General features: G+C 34.3%; 1 protein-coding gene across 3 annotated transcripts in view; it reads left to right on the forward strand.

The window, feature by feature from the left end:
- Window positions 1–17,251, forward strand: part of LOC126878895 (conserved oligomeric Golgi complex subunit 4) — a 234,484-nt gene extending 217,233 nt beyond the window's left edge. For all 3 annotated transcript variants that reach the window (XM_050641789.1, XM_050641792.1, XM_050641791.1), the window contains one exon: window positions 17,158–17,251. In XM_050641789.1, the coding sequence (XP_050497746.1) occupies window positions 17,158–17,200 (43 nt within the window). In that variant the 3' untranslated portion in view covers window positions 17,201–17,251. The remainder of the gene's footprint in view (window positions 1–17,157) is intronic.
- The last annotated feature ends 3,225 nt before the right edge of the window (window positions 17,252–20,476 follow it).

Genomic DNA, 20,476 nt, shown 5'->3' on the forward strand with positions numbered 1-20,476 from the left:
AACATTTTCAATTTCTTTGCAATCCGAAAATGTAGCAGCATTATACTCGAGTTAAATCGGAGAGTGCAGGAAGAGTCTATACCGGTTTCGGGGATTTTTCCCCTCATCAGTAGTCCCATATCCTCTTCTCTCCAATTCATCCAGGTACTTCGCTTTGGGCCTTTCCGGATTGCAAAGAAAGATATGCCATGGATATTGTAGAGACATCTACCAAGAAACAAAATAAGTTCTCAATCAAGTGGTGCAGAAAACGACAATAAATATCGTTCTCACACCACTAGATTGACAACAGGTGGAACTTCTCTAGTTAGTACCCCCGTGATTTTCAAAAATTATAACTCATACGGGTGCCGAGACGAAATTAAAATGAAGGAATTTTAAATAATTCACGTCCCATCTGCTCAGCGTGGTAAAAGTTCCAAGGAGAAAGCTTCCTAAGTACTCCACAAAAGAGTAAATGAATTAAAAATGTATAAACATTTTCAATTTCTTTGCAATCCGAAAATGCAGCAGCATTATACTCTAGTTTAATCGAAGAGTGCAGGCAGAGTCTATACCGGTTTCGAGGATTTTTTCCTCTCATCAGTAGTCCCATATCTACGATATCCGTGTCATTTTTTCTTTGCAATACGGAAAGGCCCAAAGCGAAGTACCTGGTTGAGTTGGAGAGAAGAGGATATGGGACTACTGATGAGGGGAAAAATCCCCGAAACCGGTATAGACTCTTCCTGCACTCTCCGATTTAACTAAGAGTATAATGCTGCTGGATTTTCGGATTGCAAAGAAATTGAAAATGTTTATACATTTTTAATTCATTTACTCTTTTGTGGAGTACTTGGAAACTTTCTCGTTGGAACTTTTACCACGCTGAGCAGATGGGACGTGAATTATTTAAAATTCCTTCATTTTAATTTCGTCTCGGCACCCGTATGATTTATAATTTTTGAAAATCACGGGGCTAGTAACCAAAGAAGTTCCACCTGTTGTCAATCTAGTGGTGTGATAACGATATTTATTGTCGTTTTCTGCACTACTTGATTGAGAACTTATTTTGTTTGGAAATGTTTGAATTTTCACCACTGAATATTCCTACACCCGACTCTTTTTCAGTTTTAGAGCCGTAAGTGTACCAGGTATAACCCTGCAGTCTATCTAAGGTATGGTAGGCCTATATAAGTGTACGGTTTGGTTAGAAATCATCGTCCATTCAGTATCCCTGCTTTCATTAATGTTGTTACCATGCCCTGATCCAAGTAGGGTTTCCATAGTTCCCTTTAGTGTATTAGTATTACACGGGTTATGTTCCCATAACCCCTGTAATACTAAAGTCAACAAGTTTTTTGCACCTTGCTTAACTTGAGGATGTCATTTGTTTTTGCTGCGTCTTTGTTCGTCATAACACTAATGAATATGTAATTGTTTCATAAATTTATAAAATTTTGAAATTAATAATTTATGATACTTTAAAATAATTATTGTATTATTTTTTAAGTTAACTAAATAAAGACATTCATTTTCTAAACTATGTTGTAACGGGTAGTTCTTCTAAGGACGACAGACTCAGTAAAACACAAGTTAAAAATAAAGTAAATATATTAAAGATAATTATATTATACAGTTTAAAACAAATAAAATAAAATATAATTCCGTCTTCTGCAAAGGAAAAACAATATTAAACTTTATTACAGTTATCCGATCATAATAGCAACATTAAAATAATACGATAAACAGTATATTTATATACAATAACAATCTCGCTACGTTAAATCAACATAGCCCTATATTCCGTTCCGGAGATCATTCCTCGCTACTACCGCCTACTGCGATAACGATCATTGCAAGACCCACGTCACTACTGTGGCGTCCGCCTAGGCATAGTCCCACCTCACATACGGTGCATCTTTTGCCAAGCCAGCTAATGCTAGTTCAATACGCTAGCAGCAGCTGTTGAGCCATGGTTAGTTCAATTCTCTAGCCACGACTGATTTTCTCATTCTCCTAGCTCGCCTTAAATAATGCTCGCGATGCCCTCTCCTTCGGTTTCCCCCAGCGATGCTATGCGCCAACGCTGACACTCCTCCGGTCGCCTCGGGTAAAGCAGCTCATCACTTGGCGAGGTATCATATCGTTACAATGTATAAATATATTGAATTTTGTATTTACTGTCTTGACGAAATTTATACATAATTTCAAAAGTTCACCTTGAATTATTCATAATAGATCCTGCATAATATACTTTTTTGAGATGAGATTGTTTAGCAGCTTCTAAAAACATAAAAATGTACAGTCATTAAAATTAAAGATCATGGACTATGCAGACTATGCTAGACTTGCGTGAATCACCCTATATACTTAAATTTATCTTTAAACAGTGCATATTTGAATTTAAAAGTTGACGTATTCTACCGTTTTTTATAATTTTTTAAAATAAGGACAAATAATTTTATTCCATAAGTGGTTTCCGTACATTATAATGATTTCACCCTGTATTATTCATAATACAACCTACATGTACTATAAAAATATACAGGGTGTTTTATTAAAAATAAAGCTTATGGACTATGCTAGGGTTGCGTGAATCACCCTGTACATTTAAATTTATATCGAAAAAGTGCAGATTTATATATAAAAATCGATGGGTCTCCGCGTTTTTTATACTTTTTTTAAAAAAAGGACAGAAATAATTTTATTCCATAAGAGCCTTTCACTCTATATAAGCTCTTCACCAATGCCTGATAGACCTCTTATTTTGCCATCGTAAACCCAGGGCTCTTGTATCAAAGGTAAATCGAACTTTCTCATAGCAATAATAAGTTGTATCAGTAATAATCAGTTCCTTTCTCAGGGACACGGATGAGAACCATGATGCGCTTGGTCAGATTATTGGTATCGATTACATTTTAAGTCTGTCCCTACCACTGGATACTCGTTAACACAGTTTACCCATAGGGTCGCTGCACTTAACCAAACTACAGGAAGTTTATTCTAACTTCTCATAGGAGCCTTATCCACTGTGTGTTTTAGGGCGTGATCTAGTTGATTATTAGGACGGTGCCTGTGTGCCATCGCCATCCTAAGTACTTTGGTGACATTGCTATATGACCTATGTATACCTGATAGTATGTATAATACATTTCGATTTTTTTCTAGTTTGTATGATAAATTAGCCCGTTTTTAGGCAGATATTATCGGATCATTGTCCTTATTGTAACGGGTAGTTCTTTTTGGACAACAGACTCGGTAAATCATCATCATTCTCTTTGCCTTATCCCTATGCGGGGTCGGTTTCCCTAATTGCATTTCTCCATACAATTATATCTTGAGTCATATCAATATTAATCCCCTTTACCACCAACATGTCCTGCCTAATCGTCTCCCCCCACGTCTTCTTTGCTCTTCCTCTCCTACTCCTTCCAGGAATCTGCACTTCAGCAATTCTTCGTATTGTCTCGACGTTGAACATGACCAAACCATCTCAAGCTATGCTCTCTCATTTTGGCATCAATTGGTGCCACACCTAGACTTCCCCTAATATACTCATTTTTAATTTTATCCTTTTTTGTCACTCCACTCATCCATCTAAGCATTCTCATTTCCGCCACATGCATTCGTTGTTCCTCTTTTTATTTTTCACTGCCCAACATTCAGTTCCGTACATCATAGCCGGTCTTATGGCTGTTTTATAGAATTTTCCCTTCAACTTCATTGGAATTTTCCTGTCACACAGCACACCACTCGCTTCCTTCCACTTCATCCACCCAGCCCTTATTTTACTGCATGCATCACCATCTATTTCTCCATTACTCTGTAATACCGATCCCAGGTACTTAAAACTATTGCTTTTTACAATCAGTTCACCATCCAAAGATACCATGTTATCTGTAGTAACTCCATCGTTAAAAGAACATTCCAAATACTCTGTCTTTGCCCTACTAAGTTTTAAACCTTTTTCCTCCAGAGCTTGTCTCCACTGTTCCAGTTTTTGTTCTAAGTCTCTTTCACTATTTCCTACTAACACGACATCATCAGCATACATTAGGCACCATGGAATGTTACCCTGTAGTTTCGCTGTTATCTGGTCCAAAACTAATGAGAATAAATACGGACTAAGCACCTGGTGCAATCCTACTTTCACATGAAATTTATCAGTCTCTCCCACACCTGTCCTAATACTAGTCGTTACTCCCTCATACATATCCCTCACAATCTTTACATATTCACCAGGGACTCCTTTCTTATTGAGTGCCCACCACAGAATCTCTCGAGGAACTGTATCATATGCTTTCTCAAGATCAATGAATACCATATGAGCGTTTGTTTCTTTACTCCTGTATTTTTCCATCAACTGCCTTATAATGAAAATTGCATCTGTTGTTAATCTGCCCTGCATAAAGCCAAACTGATTCTCGGATATTTCGGTCTCTTCACGTATCCTTCTATCAATTACTCTTTCCCATATTTTCATGGTGTGGCTAAGCAGTTTTATAGCCCTGTAGTTTGTACATTGTTGTATATCTCCCTTGTTTTTGTAGGCAGGTACTAGTATACTGCTTCTCCATTCGTCTGGCATTTGTCCAACTTCCATAATTCTATTAAATAAATCTGCTAGCCACCTTGTTCCTGTCTCTCCCAATGCTCTCCATACTTCCTCGGAATATCATCTGGTCCTACCGCTTTTACTTTCTTTATTTTTTGAAGCGCTTGAGCCACTTCGTCGTTTGTTATTTTGGTGACCATTGCTGCTACTGTTTCCGTTGACTCTACAAGCTGTCTGTCAAATTCTTCATTTAATAAGCTGTCAAAGTACTTTCTCCATCTCTTTTTGACATCCTTTTCGTGAACTAGTATTTTATTATTTTCATCTCGGATACATCTAATCTGATTAAAATCTTTTGCTTTCTTTGCTCTCTGTTTGGCTATTTTATATATCTTCGTTTCGCGTTCCCTGGTATCAAGTTGATCGTATTGGGACCGTGCAAGTTCGGAAAAGCGACACCTATTTCTACGCTCTGAACTTTTATTCGCACTTTTAATTATATTGGCCAATCATATGGTCCTGGTTACTGGATAATTGTCAAGGCCATAGTCCAAAAAAAAATAATAAGAAGAAAAAATAAGATTTAGGTTGTGTTTGTCAAACGTAAACAATTGTATGTAGTAAATAAAATTAGTTATTAAAATGCAGTATTGCAAGCAAAATACAATTAATTAAATTTACCTTTATATAATAATTGCATATCATATTAATATTGTGAAGCAATATATAATTTTTCTCCTTAAATGACAATAGGTATGAAATGTACGTCAATTTGACAATTTCAGTTGACAATATGAATTATTTAAGAAAGTTGCAATATTTCTCCGCTATTCGCGCACGATCGTTTCGCGTATCCCTTCCAAGTACTTGCACACCGCGAATAGGCTTGAATACGCTTCTGCTTTGGCTTTTGCTACTTTGGCTTCCTTTTTCGCCACCATATAGTTTTGAAGATCTGTGTCGGATCTGGTTTCTTGCCAATTTTTATATAATGTTCGCTTCTCTTTTATTTTTCCTTGTACTTTGTTTGACCACCACCAAGTCTCTTTATCCTCAAACTTTTTTCCGGACGTTTTCCCAAGTATTTCAATAGCAGTCTCTCTAATAATGTTGGCCATTTTTCTCCAAATTGTGTTAGGGCTTCCTTTCATGTTCCAACATATTTTGTCTACTATTCTTTCCCGGAATAGACCTTCTTTCTCATCTTCTAGCATCCACCACTTGATTTTTTGTGGTCCTCTCCGATATTTTTGTTTAGTTTCGCTTTTTACTTCGATGTCCAGAACAAGCAGCTTATGTTGTTGGCTGACTGTCTCACTAACTATTACCTTGCAGTCCTTGCATTCACGTATGCCTTCTTTCCTTATCATGAAGTAGTCTATTTGGGATTGATGTTGTCCACTTTTGTAGGTAATAATTTGAGTTTCTCTCTTTTTAAAGAATGTGTTAAGGTTGATCTGAACCCCCCCAAAAAAAATTTGAAGTTCAAAAATTTTGAAAAAATTTGAGAAGGTGTATGTGATTACTAGAAGTATTTTGACAAATTTTGAGCGAACTTCATGTTTTCGTTTTCGAAAAAACTCAAAAATACTCTTTTTTTCCAAGTATAAAGCGGGAAAACCAAACATACAATTTTGTTAATTTTCTTACAGCATAAAGATAGAATCCTAAGAAATACTTATGAATTTTTTGAAAATTTTTGATCTTACAGTTTTGCCACAATAGGAAAAAATAATATGTTTTGGCTTATAATAAAGCTACCGGTAAGAAATCGGACAAAATTTTAATAACAACATATATAAAACTGTAAGAGTGGAAAATATTTGCAATAAAATGTTGAATATTTTTTCCTAAACATATGAAAAATCTCGTTAAACAAGAATTATATCTTGAATTGCCGCTGTGAATTTGTGCCGCCATGAAGTGACTCCATCTACAACATCGGTAATATTTATGTTCGATAGATAGCAGTACCTTCTGCTAGAATCGCGTCAAACAGAACTTTATCCTAGCAGCGTTGCCATATCAATTACTTTGTACAACAAAACGTGTTATTGTATTATAGTTAGTAGGTAATATAATACAGATATAAGCCTCCTATAACGTCTATTTATAACGCATCAACGTGACCTTCTGAAATTAATTTAATTACTTTTCTTGAAATATTGTCAGTCCCCTTGGCCGTATTAGATTTTGATATATTTAGGGCCGGTACTTTTTGTCTCGATTAAACCCGAGTTGGCTTTTTAATGTTTTTAAGTAACATAAAGTTGTCTTTTTTATTTGTATTTTTTCATGTATATCTGAAGCTTTGTATTTGACTATATTTTGAATTGGAGCATAAATAGTCTACTTTTGTCAAATAGTTTTTCTAATAACTACCATCCATGGTGTTTCTCTTTTGTCGCACTTATGTTTATTAAAGATTTTAATTGAAATCATTATTTTATTTTTAAAATTTTCATTGTTCATTACTTTTTGCACTTGTGGTGAGCTAAATTTAAAGGAAACCAATTGGACGATATTTAAATAGATATGGAGTAAGAGTACCTAAATAAATAACCACTTTTGAAATTAATTCAGGATAGGTTAAAAAATATTTTTACCTTCATATTAAAAATAAAAAAGGATCAATATAAAAGAAATAATAACAATCAATTTTAAAAATCTTACATCTATATTGATTTCTTCTATGTACAAAAACAACAGAAATAAATAAATATTAGCGAAGACAAAAGAAAAAAATGTGTTGACACTTAATAATATGTTAAATAAACGTATTGATTAGTCTGATGCAAGTAGAACTAGAACTGTTATATGGAGCTAATCTGGATCGGTATAAATTAGATGAGAAAGAAAAAAATCTAATAAACAGTTTCTTTGAGAGCAGAAAGAGAAAGAGTACCTATGGAATATCATAAAATGAAAACGGCGCGACAGAATAATCATCGATAAAGAAGTAAAAAAGGAAACGCGATAACGATATCTGGAACAATTGTTTTATCTGATAAGACACGAAGAAAAGCTAGAAATTGCTATCAAAACTGTTTCTTTTAGCTGTAACTTTTCTGATGTTTTTGTGTCCAGCATGCCTACTACGATACGGTCTCGGATCAATTCCTCCTTCAGTTGCCCATAATTACAATGTTCTGCTAAGGTATGTAGGCTAGTAATAAATAAGTCAATGGTTTCACCTGGTTTTTGTACTGTAGAATTGAATTTGAAACGTTCATATATAATATTACGTCTAGGGATAAAATATTTGTCAAAAACATTTAGAACTTCCTCGTAAGTATCTGGAATTTTTTGAAATTGTATCAAAATATCTTCGGATTCTTCTCCCATAAGGTACACTAGGATATCTATTTTTTGTTTTTCTGTCTTTTGGAGCTGCCCTGATACCGACATGTAGCGTTCCAGCCTCTTCCTCCATGCAGGCCAAATTGCTGGGGCCAAAAAATTGAATTTATCCGGAGGGTTAACATTCAATGGTGCTGGACTTACTATACCTTGAGTATTTGCATCAGGAGTAGTATTAGTAGAAATTTTCAGTATTACTTTATGTCGGGTATGATTTCAACCACAATTGACCACAATGCAGAATATTTTCTTGCCCCTTAACCTTGCTTTGCTACTCTTGGCATGTGCTAGTGGTTAATGGGTAATATAGTTTTATACTTAAAATATACGTGCTGCACTCAACACCGCTGCCACCATAACATTGTTCTTTAATAATGACTATTAAGTACTCTTGATTAAGATATCTTTATTTAGTTTGATCATCTTACATCGCTTGTCCCGGTACCGGTTCCCCGGATCAGACCTAACCTAACTTCATCCTAATCCTTGTTCACCTATATGACATCTATATAGGCAACCAAAGATACACTAACAGAACAAAAACAAAAAATATAGTAAAGCAATGTGGATTGTTTGTGTGCTTGGAAAAAGGTTATCGGAATTCAGCCCGAGAATATACACCTCTAGAGACAGCCAAATCCATAAAAACATGTAGCTTGTTAAGTGAATGTCCCTAAAGAAAACAATAACTTCTTCTTTCGCCTGTTTGCATCCACTCCTGGACAAGGGCCTCCCATGAGTTTTCCACTCTTCTCTGTTTTGTGCTCTTTGGTACCAGTTTCTCCCCACTTTTGCTTTGAAGTCATCTAACCATCGTTTTTGTGGTCTTCCTCTGCTACTACTATGCTCGCGTGATCTCCAATGTACAATGCTCTCGTCCACCTTTCGTTGTTTTGCCGTGCCACGTGTCCTATCCAGTTCCATTTCATTTGCGCAATTCTCCCAGTTACATATTCCACCTTCGTCCTGTTTCGTACGTCCCATTTCAAATATGTTCTCATAGATATACTCCTAACATAGCTCGTTCGATGGCCCTCTGTGTTCTTAATCTATTGGCTGATAACCCTGTAAGTGTCACGGTATCCACTCCATCAGTCATAACTGGTAGAATACAACTGTTGAATACCCTTTTTTCTAGGTTTATTGGTATCTTTTTATTTTTCAACACATCACTGAGTCTTGCAACTGCTGCCCAAGTAATTCGGATTCTTCTAGTTATCTCTGCCGTTTGATTCTATTTGCCTAGCTTGATCGTGTGACTCTTCGACACTTTCGATCTGACTTCCATCTAAGTCGATTCTGATATTTTGATTTGTCATCACTTTTGTTTTATTTAAATTTATTTTTAAACCGCTTTTCTTCTCAGATTCCTGTTTAAGCACCTTTAGTATGTAGATTAGTTCTTCTGTATTGTTGCTTATGAGCACTATGTCATCGGCAAATCTTAGATGACTTAAAAATTTAAGTGACAATTTAACTTTTTCTTCTAAGACATAAGGCATCTTCTAATTCAATAGTAAATAATTCTATATTCTATATCTGGAATCAATCCTTGCGTTATTCATTCCGTCTAATACGGCCCAGAGTTCTATGGAATCGAATGCCCTATTTTAATCAACAAATGCTGAATGAAGAGGTTCATTGTATTCGTTACACTTTTCGAGAAATGTCCTTATTGTCTGTAGGAGTAGGTGTTCTATGGTACTATAACCTTTGAGATATCCCGCTTGTTCAACAGGCTGGTAACTATCGAATTTATCTGATAGTCTGTTGGTCATTATTGTGGTAAGCAGTTTGTACGGATGTGGTAACAGACTTATTGGTCTGTAATTTTCGAGTTTGTGTTTGCCTCCTTTATTTTGTAGTAGAAGTAGCTGCGCATTTTGCCAAGTGGTTGGAATAGCAATATCAAAGAGGCACTTCTTCATTAGGATTTTAACTGCTTCCAAGGTAGTTTGACCTCCATCTCTAATCATCTCTTTTGTTATTCCGTCGTCTCTATATTTTCCATTTTTCATTTGATTTAAGGCATTTATAACTTCCTCGTTAGTAATAAACCATACCATAATAATAACTTTAGTAATAATCTATACCATTTATACTACAGCCAACGATCAAATGTGTAATTTGGAGAAGTGTCAGAAGAAATGGAGACAAGGAGAGGGGCCAGGCAAGGTTACATACTGTCGCCGTTATTGTTTAGTTCTTATTCTGAAGAAATCACACAAGAAGCTTTGGTAAACGAGACAGTCGGCATAAAAGTGAATGGAAATTTAATTAATAACATTAGGTATACCGACGATACAGTCATAATATCAGACAACTTGGAAGACTTAGAAAGAATAATGAACAAAATATTAAGATATATGTAATGGAGAATACGGACTCTCCCTTAACCTCAAAAACCAAAATTTATGAAAAATAGCAAGAACAACAATATAAATGAAATATTAACGGTAGGCGGCCAGCAGTCTGAGAGAGTAAAAAAATATACTTACTTGGGAACGATAATCACAGAAAATAACGATTAGACTGCAGAAATAAGAGAGAGAATTGAAAAAGCACGTGCCAACTTCGTGAAAATGAAAATAGTCCAGAAGGCCACTGCGCATCCGCTAGGAAAAATATTCTAATTCGGATTTTTTGCACGATCTTGCTCAAAAAGAACTCCTTTTAACAAATTTGCATGTTGCCAGGACCAAAAGGTGGTCAAAAATTTTTTAAACGTTTTTTTTTGTTTTTTCCTAAAATTATTTTTTTGCATTGAAAAAAGTTTTTTAGGTTTTTTGGATCATTCCAAACAGAAAAGGTCTTTAGTGACGTTTCTCTAAAAATGATAGTTTTTGACATATAAGCGATTAAAAATTGAAAAATTGCGAAATCGGCCATTTTTAACCCTCAAAAACTATGTGAAAAACTGAAAATTTGAATGTTGCCAAGGTAGGCAGATATTCTTTAAACATCGATTGATGAAATCCCGAAGAGTTTGTTGCAATACAATATTCAAAACTCCTTTGCTTCTTAATTGCTAATCAAGCGTGCGCGACACTATTTTCCACCGACAGCATGGTGCAAATGAAAGGAATAAATTCGTTATTTCGTAAACCGGCGACTTTAACGAAAAACCCCGAAACAGGTCGATTTTTATTTTTAAGTTATGATATTGTGGAATATATGGTATACTAGTGACGTCATCCATCTGGACGTGATGACGTAATCGATGATTTTTTAAACGAGAATAGGGGTCATGTGCTAGCTCATTTGAAAGGTTATTCAATTCTCTATTCAGTAATATAAACATTTGTATAATTATTTATACAGGGTGTCCAAAAAAATTTTTATTAAATTAAATTATTTGACAAAAAAAGAAGTAGAAGGACACCCTGTATAAATAATTATGTAAATGTTTATATTACTGAATAGAGAATTGAAGAACCTTTCAAATGAGGTAGCACACGATCCCTATTCTCGTTTAAAAAAATCATCGATTACGTCATCACGTCCAGATAGATGACGCCACTAGTATACCATATATGCCACAATATCATAACTTAAAAATAAAAATCGACCTGTTTCAGGATTTTTCCTTAAAGTCGCCGGTTTACGAAATACCGAATTTATTCCTTTCATTTGCACCATACTGTCGCGTCGGTGGAAAATAGTGTCGCGCACGCTTGATTAGCAATTAAAAAACAAAGCAGTTTTGAATATTGTATTGCAAAAAACTCTTCGGGATTTCATCAATAGATGTTTAAAGAATATCAGCCTGCCTTGGCAACATGCAAATTTTCAGTTTTTCACGTGGTTTTTAAGGGGGTTAAAAATGGCCGATTTCGCAGTTTTTCAATTTTTAATCGCTTATATGTCAAAAACTATCATTTTTAGAGAAAAGTCACTAAAGACCTTTTCTGTTTGGAATGATCCAAAAAACCTAAAAAAACTTTTTTCCATGAAAAAAAAATAATTTTAGGAAAAAAACAAAAAAAAACGTTTAAAAAATTTTTGACCACCTTTTGGTCCTGGCAACATGCAAATTTGTTAAAAGGAGTCCCTTTTGAGCAAGATTGTGCAAAAAATCCGAATTAGAATATTTTTCCTAGCGGTTGTGCAGTGGCTTTCTGGACTAAAAAGATTTTATGCAGCAAAGATCTGATATTGGCCCTCAAAATAAGGCTAATTAAATGTTATGTACACAGTGTGCTTTACTATGGAACTGAATCATGGACATTAAATCGAAATGCAATAAATCGACGGTTCTCTTAGCAAGACAGAGACGAACTAGTTTTGGTGTTAGTGAAATAGTTTTCAGTATTTTTTTCTGTTAAGTCATTTTTAATATTTTTATTATAACCTTTTTTGTCTTATTCTGAGGTATCTCATGAAACTGATTACGCAAAAAGATCTCATGGGAATATTTTTCCCAAGAAACGCGAGGTTTTCGCCTTGCTTAAACATATTTTGCGGAATTTAAAATCAAAATCCTATTATTACACCTACAGATGCATATAAAATATGATACATCCATGGCCGTCGTCCACATGTTTACAAAAAACATATTGTTTCCATAATCTATAAGCGCTAAAACAAATTTAGCAATTTCCCTATTCTACTTTGCAAAATTCATATAGTATCACAACACTTGATTATACATTTGAGGCATTCGCACTGTCCGTCAACGTGTTAAAAGGTTTATGTGTATAAACAAAATTTGTGCAATGTGATACACTTTTACATGATTTGTCGACAGTGAATGGAAGAGGTCGTAAAATTTTATTACCATCTTTTCTTTCAGTGTCAGTGTGATAAGATGAATTCCTTACTAACTGGAATATTTAGTTACGGAGAAACATAATATGTATGAGGCCGCTCCCGTCTGAAAAAAAATTCTGATTTGGTTTCTTTGCGGATTCCTATTCAAAAATGTCCCCTTTAAATAAATCAGAAGAGTGCCAGCGAAATTTTTGGGCAAAAATTGTTAAAAAAATGTTTCTAAACAAATTCACAAGATTACCATTTTTTGTCCAGGAAAATATTTTTTCTTGTTTTTTTGGTCATTCTAAGCAAGAAAAATATCTTTTCATTTTTTTCAAAAGTTGATAGTTTTCGAGTTAGAGGTGAACTAAAATCTGAAAAATGCGAAGATAGACATTTTCGAGGAGTAAAAAATCATATTTAAATTATTATATTTAAGGTTGGCAAGTCCTTAAAGTGAAGTTTAAACATTCATTTTTGAAATTCTGAGTAGTAATCGGGTCTAACTTCAATTTAGACCGTTGTTTTTTAATTGTTAATTATGCGCGTCCATCCGATTTTAATGCCAATGCAGCAGGCTCTATTTCAACAATCTCCTATTTTGCCCTGTAATTCTTTAGGTTTTTTGGCTTCTTCTAAACAAAAAAGATATCTTCTCATTTTTCTGAGAAGTTAACAGTTTTCGAGTTGCAAGGGATTTAAAATCTGAAAATTGCGAGAATACACGTCGCTTGCTGAGAACATTAGTGACGTAACTTCAAAAACGTAGTTTGTAGCGCCTTAACTGTATCATGTATGGATATTGCACGTAGAATATAAAATGTAATACCGCCACATGTTGCGAGTGCTAGGGGTATTTTACAGAAACGTTTGCACAATATTCCGAAGTATGGGAGAGTTGTAGAAGGAAGTAATAGGACAAACAATTTATGTTTTTATTTAACTATAAACAAATTAAGGAGAAGAGCATGCAAAATATTTTTATGAATACCCTTAATATTGGAGATCGATTTATTTGAACAAGTTGGGCTAAGTCAAAAGAGTATAACATCGTTCAGAAAGATAATAGAGGAAATCATCAAAACGCACAACTATAAACGAGAAAATTAAGGAAACCGTAAGAAAACACATAAATAGCTTTGAGCGCGTAGATTCTCACTATTTAAGAGCTCAAACTCGTAGAGAATTCCTTGATGGATCATTAACCTTAGCTTAGATGTATAGATACTACAAAGAGTAACGAGAAGAAAAGCAGTTGCCATCTGTCAAAAGATGTACATGAAACATTTTTTAACACAGAATGTAATATTTCTTTTTTTAAACCGACGAAAGATCACTGCGCAACTTATGAGGTGTATAAACAATTCAATCAAGAAGAAAAATAAAAAGGCCAAGAACAATACACACATCACATTCGTAGTAAAGAAAGAAGCCGAGAAGAAAAAGCAAAAAATATTACAAATCCTACATAAAAAATAATAAACTCATAGTAGCTTGCTTCGATTTGCAAGCAGTATTACCTACACATTGCGGAGATATTTCTACATTTTTTTTATAAGTCCTGTCTCAATTGCTTTAATTTTACGATTTTCGAAGTAGCATCGCAAACAGTTCCTGCTGTTTTTGGCACGAGGCCATTGCTATGCGAGGAGCAAATTAAATTGCAACATGCCTCTCTAGCTATCTATCTACTTTACCTGCAGGAAAAGATATTATTTTTTATTCCGACAACTGCGTTGGCAAGAATAAGAATAAGGCGGTTTGGGTGGTACTTATGTACTTATATGCAGTTACGCATGCTGAAATAAATAACATTACTCACAAATTTTTAACTGTTGGTCATACCCAAAATGTGGGTGATTCGATGCATGCAGTAATCGAGAAAGCAAAAACACAGTTTAACTGAATTCATGTCAGTGGCCACCTCTAATAAGTGCTGCAAAAAGAAAAACGGTAGGCCCTATAAAGGGAATGAAATGGACGCTGAAGACTTTTTTGACTTCAAGTACCTTTCAAAAATTTTTGGGCAAAGATTCACCAAAAATTCGGATAACGAGAAAGTAATATGGAATAATATACAAATTCTTAAAGTAGAAAAGTGTTTTCCTACAAATTTTTTTTACAAAGTTAACTTTGATTATACAACCTATAAAACTATTGACCTTTCTACTCGTCGTTTTTCTGATAATAATAATATTTTAGAGCAATATAACTCAAAACCAGCCTACGAAAAGCCTCCTACTGTAGGAGAGAAAACAAAAGAGCATTTACTGGAATTATGCAAAAAAAAAATCTTATTGCAAATATACATCAATCATTTTATTTCAATTTGTTGAGTTAATTTCACTTTGTTGTGATTTATAATATACAATAATTATAATTATTAGATAAATGTATCTAGTAAACTACCATTTATAACTTTGTCTGGTTTTTCATTGTTAATCTGTATAATCGTAGCAGTTATGGTTGATGAGTTATTTAAAAATATAATGCAATACCGCCATATCTTACAAATATTTATAATGGTTAAATATTGCTTGTTTTTCAAAAAAGATATCCATTCGTGTGCTATTGAATTACTAATATTCTAATATTCAATTACTTGTCTTAAAATATCTATTTTGTAGAAGAAGAAAACCGTAGTTGTATCGGTATTGAATGGGATGTGCGATATATTAATATAAATGTGAGCTTTTAAGCTTCGAAAATGCGTATTATCGCATTTTTCCAGATTTTAAATCGCCCCTAACTCGAAAACTATCAACTTTTGAGAAAAATGGCAAGAACCTTTCTTGTTTAGAATGACCCAAAAAACCTAAAAAAATATTTGCCGGAGCAAAAAATGGTGAGCGTTTGAATTTCTTTAAAAAAGTGTTTAAACAATTTCTGGCCAAACATTTTTGAATAGGAATCCGCAAAGAAACCGAAACATAATTTTCTTTCAGACGGGAGCGGCCTCACAACATGGACTAAATGTTTCTTGCTATTAACATTGTTATTAGGCGTTGGTAAAATTACTGTTTAAACAATTTGGCATCATGGCCAATTGAGCCGATGGGTGTAACGATAAAAAAGTGTTCAGGTTTCTACATATTACTGAGTCATCATGTAGAAATCTACAATTAAGTTGAAAATGTTACCACAATGGCATGCTACAGTAGAGCCATCTCTAGGATCAGAAACAAATTAATTAAGGGTTCATATCAACCTTAACAATCGCCATATCCAACGCTGTTGCTAATTCAAGCATGTCATCTCCAGCTTCATTTCTAGTTCCAAAGCCTAATCCCCCATGTATTGTTTCATATCCTGTCTTGGCTTGGCCCACATGTGCATTGAAATCACCTCCTATTATAGCTTTCTCCTCTGCTGGAATATCATTCTATCACTCGTTCTTACAACTTCTACTACGTTATCTTTCATTTCACTATCAGCAATTATACCAACTCCATTCAGACTCAGTAAACAGACCCATTCCAACAGACTCAGTAAATCACGGGTTCAAAATAAATAGATATATTCTGGATATTTTTATACAAAGTAAAATCAAAATGATAATATAAAACAATATTCTGTTCTTCGTTCCGCCCCCTTGGAGGACGTATGTAAAAGAAAACAAAATTGAAGGGTCAGGGGGAAGAACCATGAATGTCTATCTGCAAGCATTTTCGGTAAAATGAGAAACAAAGTTACATATTCATTGTTTTTCCCCTTGCGTCCATTCTTGTGTCGTGATTTTAAGACGAGTATCATCTTTATTATCCCTTGGCGATTCACAGGTTGCCAAAAATTGACATTCATCGTTTTTCCCTCTGGCCCTTCAATTGTATTTACTATTATCAAAAATGCCATAACAATATTAGTATTATACAGGAAGCAATCACGCTATGCGGAATCAATATATGAATAATTATACACGGACTCACAGCCTCGTTATACCTCAATCTGGTATAACCACACATACTCTCGTAATCACGGATCAAAATATCAACAACTATAATACACACAGATACCCATACAACGACTCCGAACCGGAGATAGAAGCAACCACTCACTCCGCGGTTACACAGGTACAAGCGAAGCGCCTCTTCAATACAGAGTTTCTCCGCCCCAGCAGGCTCCCACTTAATCCGTCGCAACACTGTGGTTGTTCCCAACTCATTTCGTTGGTAACTGGGTGACCGCCAGCGGGCGGCCAGGTTGAATTCCTTTCAACTCAGAACGTTGGGTGGACCTGCCTTAATTTTCCTTTTTCGTAAATACACTCTCGGCGGCCCGTGTCGTTGGATCCATCGGAGTGGTGGAAATTAGTGGGACTGCGTTGGTATCGATGCGCCTTCGGTACCCTGCCGGTGAGGCTGAATGTGTAGCTGTAGAGTCCAATCGTTGCATTGTTATTTGACTGTAGTTATGTATGCTCTGTCCTTAATCATAAATAGCCTTCAATGTGCTTACAAATATTTGGTTTTAGGCGTAGAAATTAATTATACTGCCTTTTTTCGTTTCAGATCCGACTTTAAAGTTGAGGAAATAAGAAGACTAAAATTATAATTTTATTAGAAACGTGATGTTAATTTATAATAAATGTTTTATGTATACTAACTACTTTTTTGATTATTTTCCTGTGCCCTTCTTTCTACTCATCAAAGAACTTATCTAAACTGAATATATAATAAGCAGGTAATGGATTGGCAAAACTGCCTCAATAATTGGTAGATAAACGCAAAAGTGTTAACTTATATACAACATTACTGACTAACGTGTCATAACATATTATTATGTATATGGCTGAAGCTATATACTTCAGTTAGACACATACGGGAAACATTTTAATCATTAATTTTACGAAAAAAGTTATTCTTCGTAAAAAGTTATGCATGGTCTAAAGCCTAAAATTCAGCCTTCCGATATCAAATGTTATAAATATTATATGAGATATGTCCAAAATATGAATTTCGCTCAAGAGTAAAGTACCTTTATTTTCCACAGTATTGAAAATTGTTATTACGAAAAGTTGTTTTGAATTAAGAACTATGTTCTAATATGCAATTACATCCTTCTAATTAAAAAAATTAAATTTATTCTCAATTATTACGCTTACCCAACATAATTTTCATTCATTACAAAATAAGATAACGCTTTTATTATTACAAAAAAGAAAATATTCGTTTCGTTTTGATTCAATTCGAGTATCTTGCCATCCTCTGACACCTGATGTTTCGGAATCTATTCCTTGTCAAAGAGGCTTTGCAAAGAAGACTGAATTGAACCATAACGAAACGAAGGAGATGGTGCAAATATTAAAATATTTGTACCGGAGTATGGTTAGACTGTCCTCTAACGGGGAACGATGAAATGAGTGAAAAATAATTTCGACTACGAATCAAGTAATCTGTTAACCGAGGTACACAGTACCAAGCGGCGCCGCTAGGAGAACACTCCAATAATGCGTCGCAGGTTACTTATATGAAACGTAGTCATTTTGTACTCTAATACAGAGTATAGTATGACAAGAAAGAAAATAATCGTTTCGTTTTGATTCAATTCGAGTCTCTTGCCATTCTCTGACGCCTGATGTCAGGGCCGCGTTTAGGTCAAATGACGCCCTAGGCAATTCTCTAGTAGCCGCCCTTCAAACATGTACCATTTTTGCGAAAAAAAAATGCAAGCAGAATTTTTTATTTAAATAAGAATGTTAGGTTCTTTAAATAATGTTTAGAAATATGTTAAAAATATTCTTTATTTTACATCAGGCGTAATGTTACATATTACTATTATTATTACTATTATAAGTATGTTTGAGCGTTTTGACCTGTGCTCAATGCATGCGTTTTAACGCATGATACGTAGAAATTGCCTCTTTGTAGGCGCGCCTACTCGTTCGATTTTAAATGAGAGATGCATTGAAAACATTATTCAAGCACTATGTGTTTTAGCTTTGTTTAACAATAAAAAAATTAATGTTTAGCAATGCAAATAATCAAAACCGGTATAATTTGACATGAATTGCTGTGTGCTATGTTATTTTTTAATCAAAAGTTATTCGGGTTCAAAAATTGCAATTTTTCCAAAAAACGACCCAAAAAATAAAAAAAATGGTTTGTTTTGCTAAGAATCGCTGTTATGTAATTCCTCAAGTGCTTTGTTTATAACAATCTTATCGACATCTTAACCAAAAAATTCGTGTTCTACGGGACAAAATACATAAAGCGTAGGTCCATCTGAATGAAGTAGGCCGTTTATTAATTAATAAATGTCTAGACAAATTGCACATTTGTAATGTACACAACAGTACATACAAATTAAAAGAAGAAAAATCAAAATCCATTGAGTAGATCCCAAGATATAGAAAATGATAGTAGTTTTAAGTTGCTTTTTTAGTTTTTGAACTCATGCATTTGTCGGCTCCCGCCAGGTAGCTGACAACTTTTTAGTTATTGTTGACCTATAGGATGAAAACCTACATGTTGCCTGCCGCGTCCGGCTTTTAATTATTAACAATTTAGTGCAATCAAATCAGTAGCTCCCCCTTCACATTTTTAAAAATTCAAGTAAAATATCACCTTTTCGAATATGTAAAAAGATGTTTTCTACGGACAATATTTTTGAAGTTATTCTAAATGTTTATAAACTAGGATTTTTTACTATATTAGATAATTTTTTTTTGCACAACAGCAAACAGCACAATTGCTACATACGCAGATGATACTGTTATAATGGCCTCTAGCTCGGTTCCAGTTACAGCGTGCCAAAATTTACAACATCATTTAAATGGTTTAGAGAAATGGTTACAACTGTGGCGAGTTAAAGTAAATGGCAGCAAATCTGCACATATAACATTCACTTTATGCAGGGAAAGTGTACCATCTGTGCATATAAACAATATCATCATACCCACAAGAAATGATGTTAAATACTTAGGAATACATTTTGACAGCCGACTAAATTGGGGAAAGCACATCTGGAAAAAACGACTACAACTAGGAATAATATACAGGAAAATGTATTGGTTCATGAACAAAAACTCCAAATTAAGTCTATACAATAAATTATTATTGTATAAGTCTATCCTAAAGCCAGTTTGGACTTACGGTATTCAGATATGGGGTACAGCATCTAATTCCCATTTACTGAAACTTCAGCGTTTTCAATCAAAAGTCTTGAGACATATTACCAACGCACCGTGGTATGTGCCTAATTATGTTATACATCGAGACCTTCAGATCCAAAACATTAAAGACACCGTTGTCTCACTCAGTGGAACCTACAAAAATAGACTACTGAAGCATCCAAATACGCTTGCGCAAGACCTACTTAAGCGACCCAGGAGAGGAAGACTAAAACGCCGTGACCCATTAGACCTTTCTGTACCTGTAATTACTGAAACGTAGACTATATAATTTAATGTGTGTATTTTAACTATTGATGTTTTTTTATATGTTCGTAAAATATGTTTTTGTAAATTGTTATTTAGATCTCAGATATTTTTATCGGAAATGTATCGCAAAGGATTTTCATCACTGGATGGATTTCCACTATGTTAATGTGATAAACCTATTGCTTATTGTTTTTTTTTTAATTGTAAAAACAGATTGCAGTAAATAAAGGATGTTTAAAAAAAAAGATAATTTTTTATCTTTTATTAATACATTTTGATAGTATCACTTTTCTACTTTCATTTGGCATACGCAGAATTGTCCTATCTTCATTATTTTCTGTCATTTGTTATTGCAAAACAAAGGTCTCTGGGATAAACAAATATGTACATAGAATAATTGGTTGTCTCTTGTGATCTTTATTTCGTGTCCAAGGTATATGTATTTTTCC

The sequence above is a fragment of the Diabrotica virgifera genome, chromosome 1, assembly GCF_917563875.1.
Source record: "Diabrotica virgifera virgifera chromosome 1, PGI_DIABVI_V3a".
Classification (NCBI taxonomy): Eukaryota; Metazoa; Arthropoda; class Insecta; order Coleoptera; family Chrysomelidae; genus Diabrotica; species Diabrotica virgifera.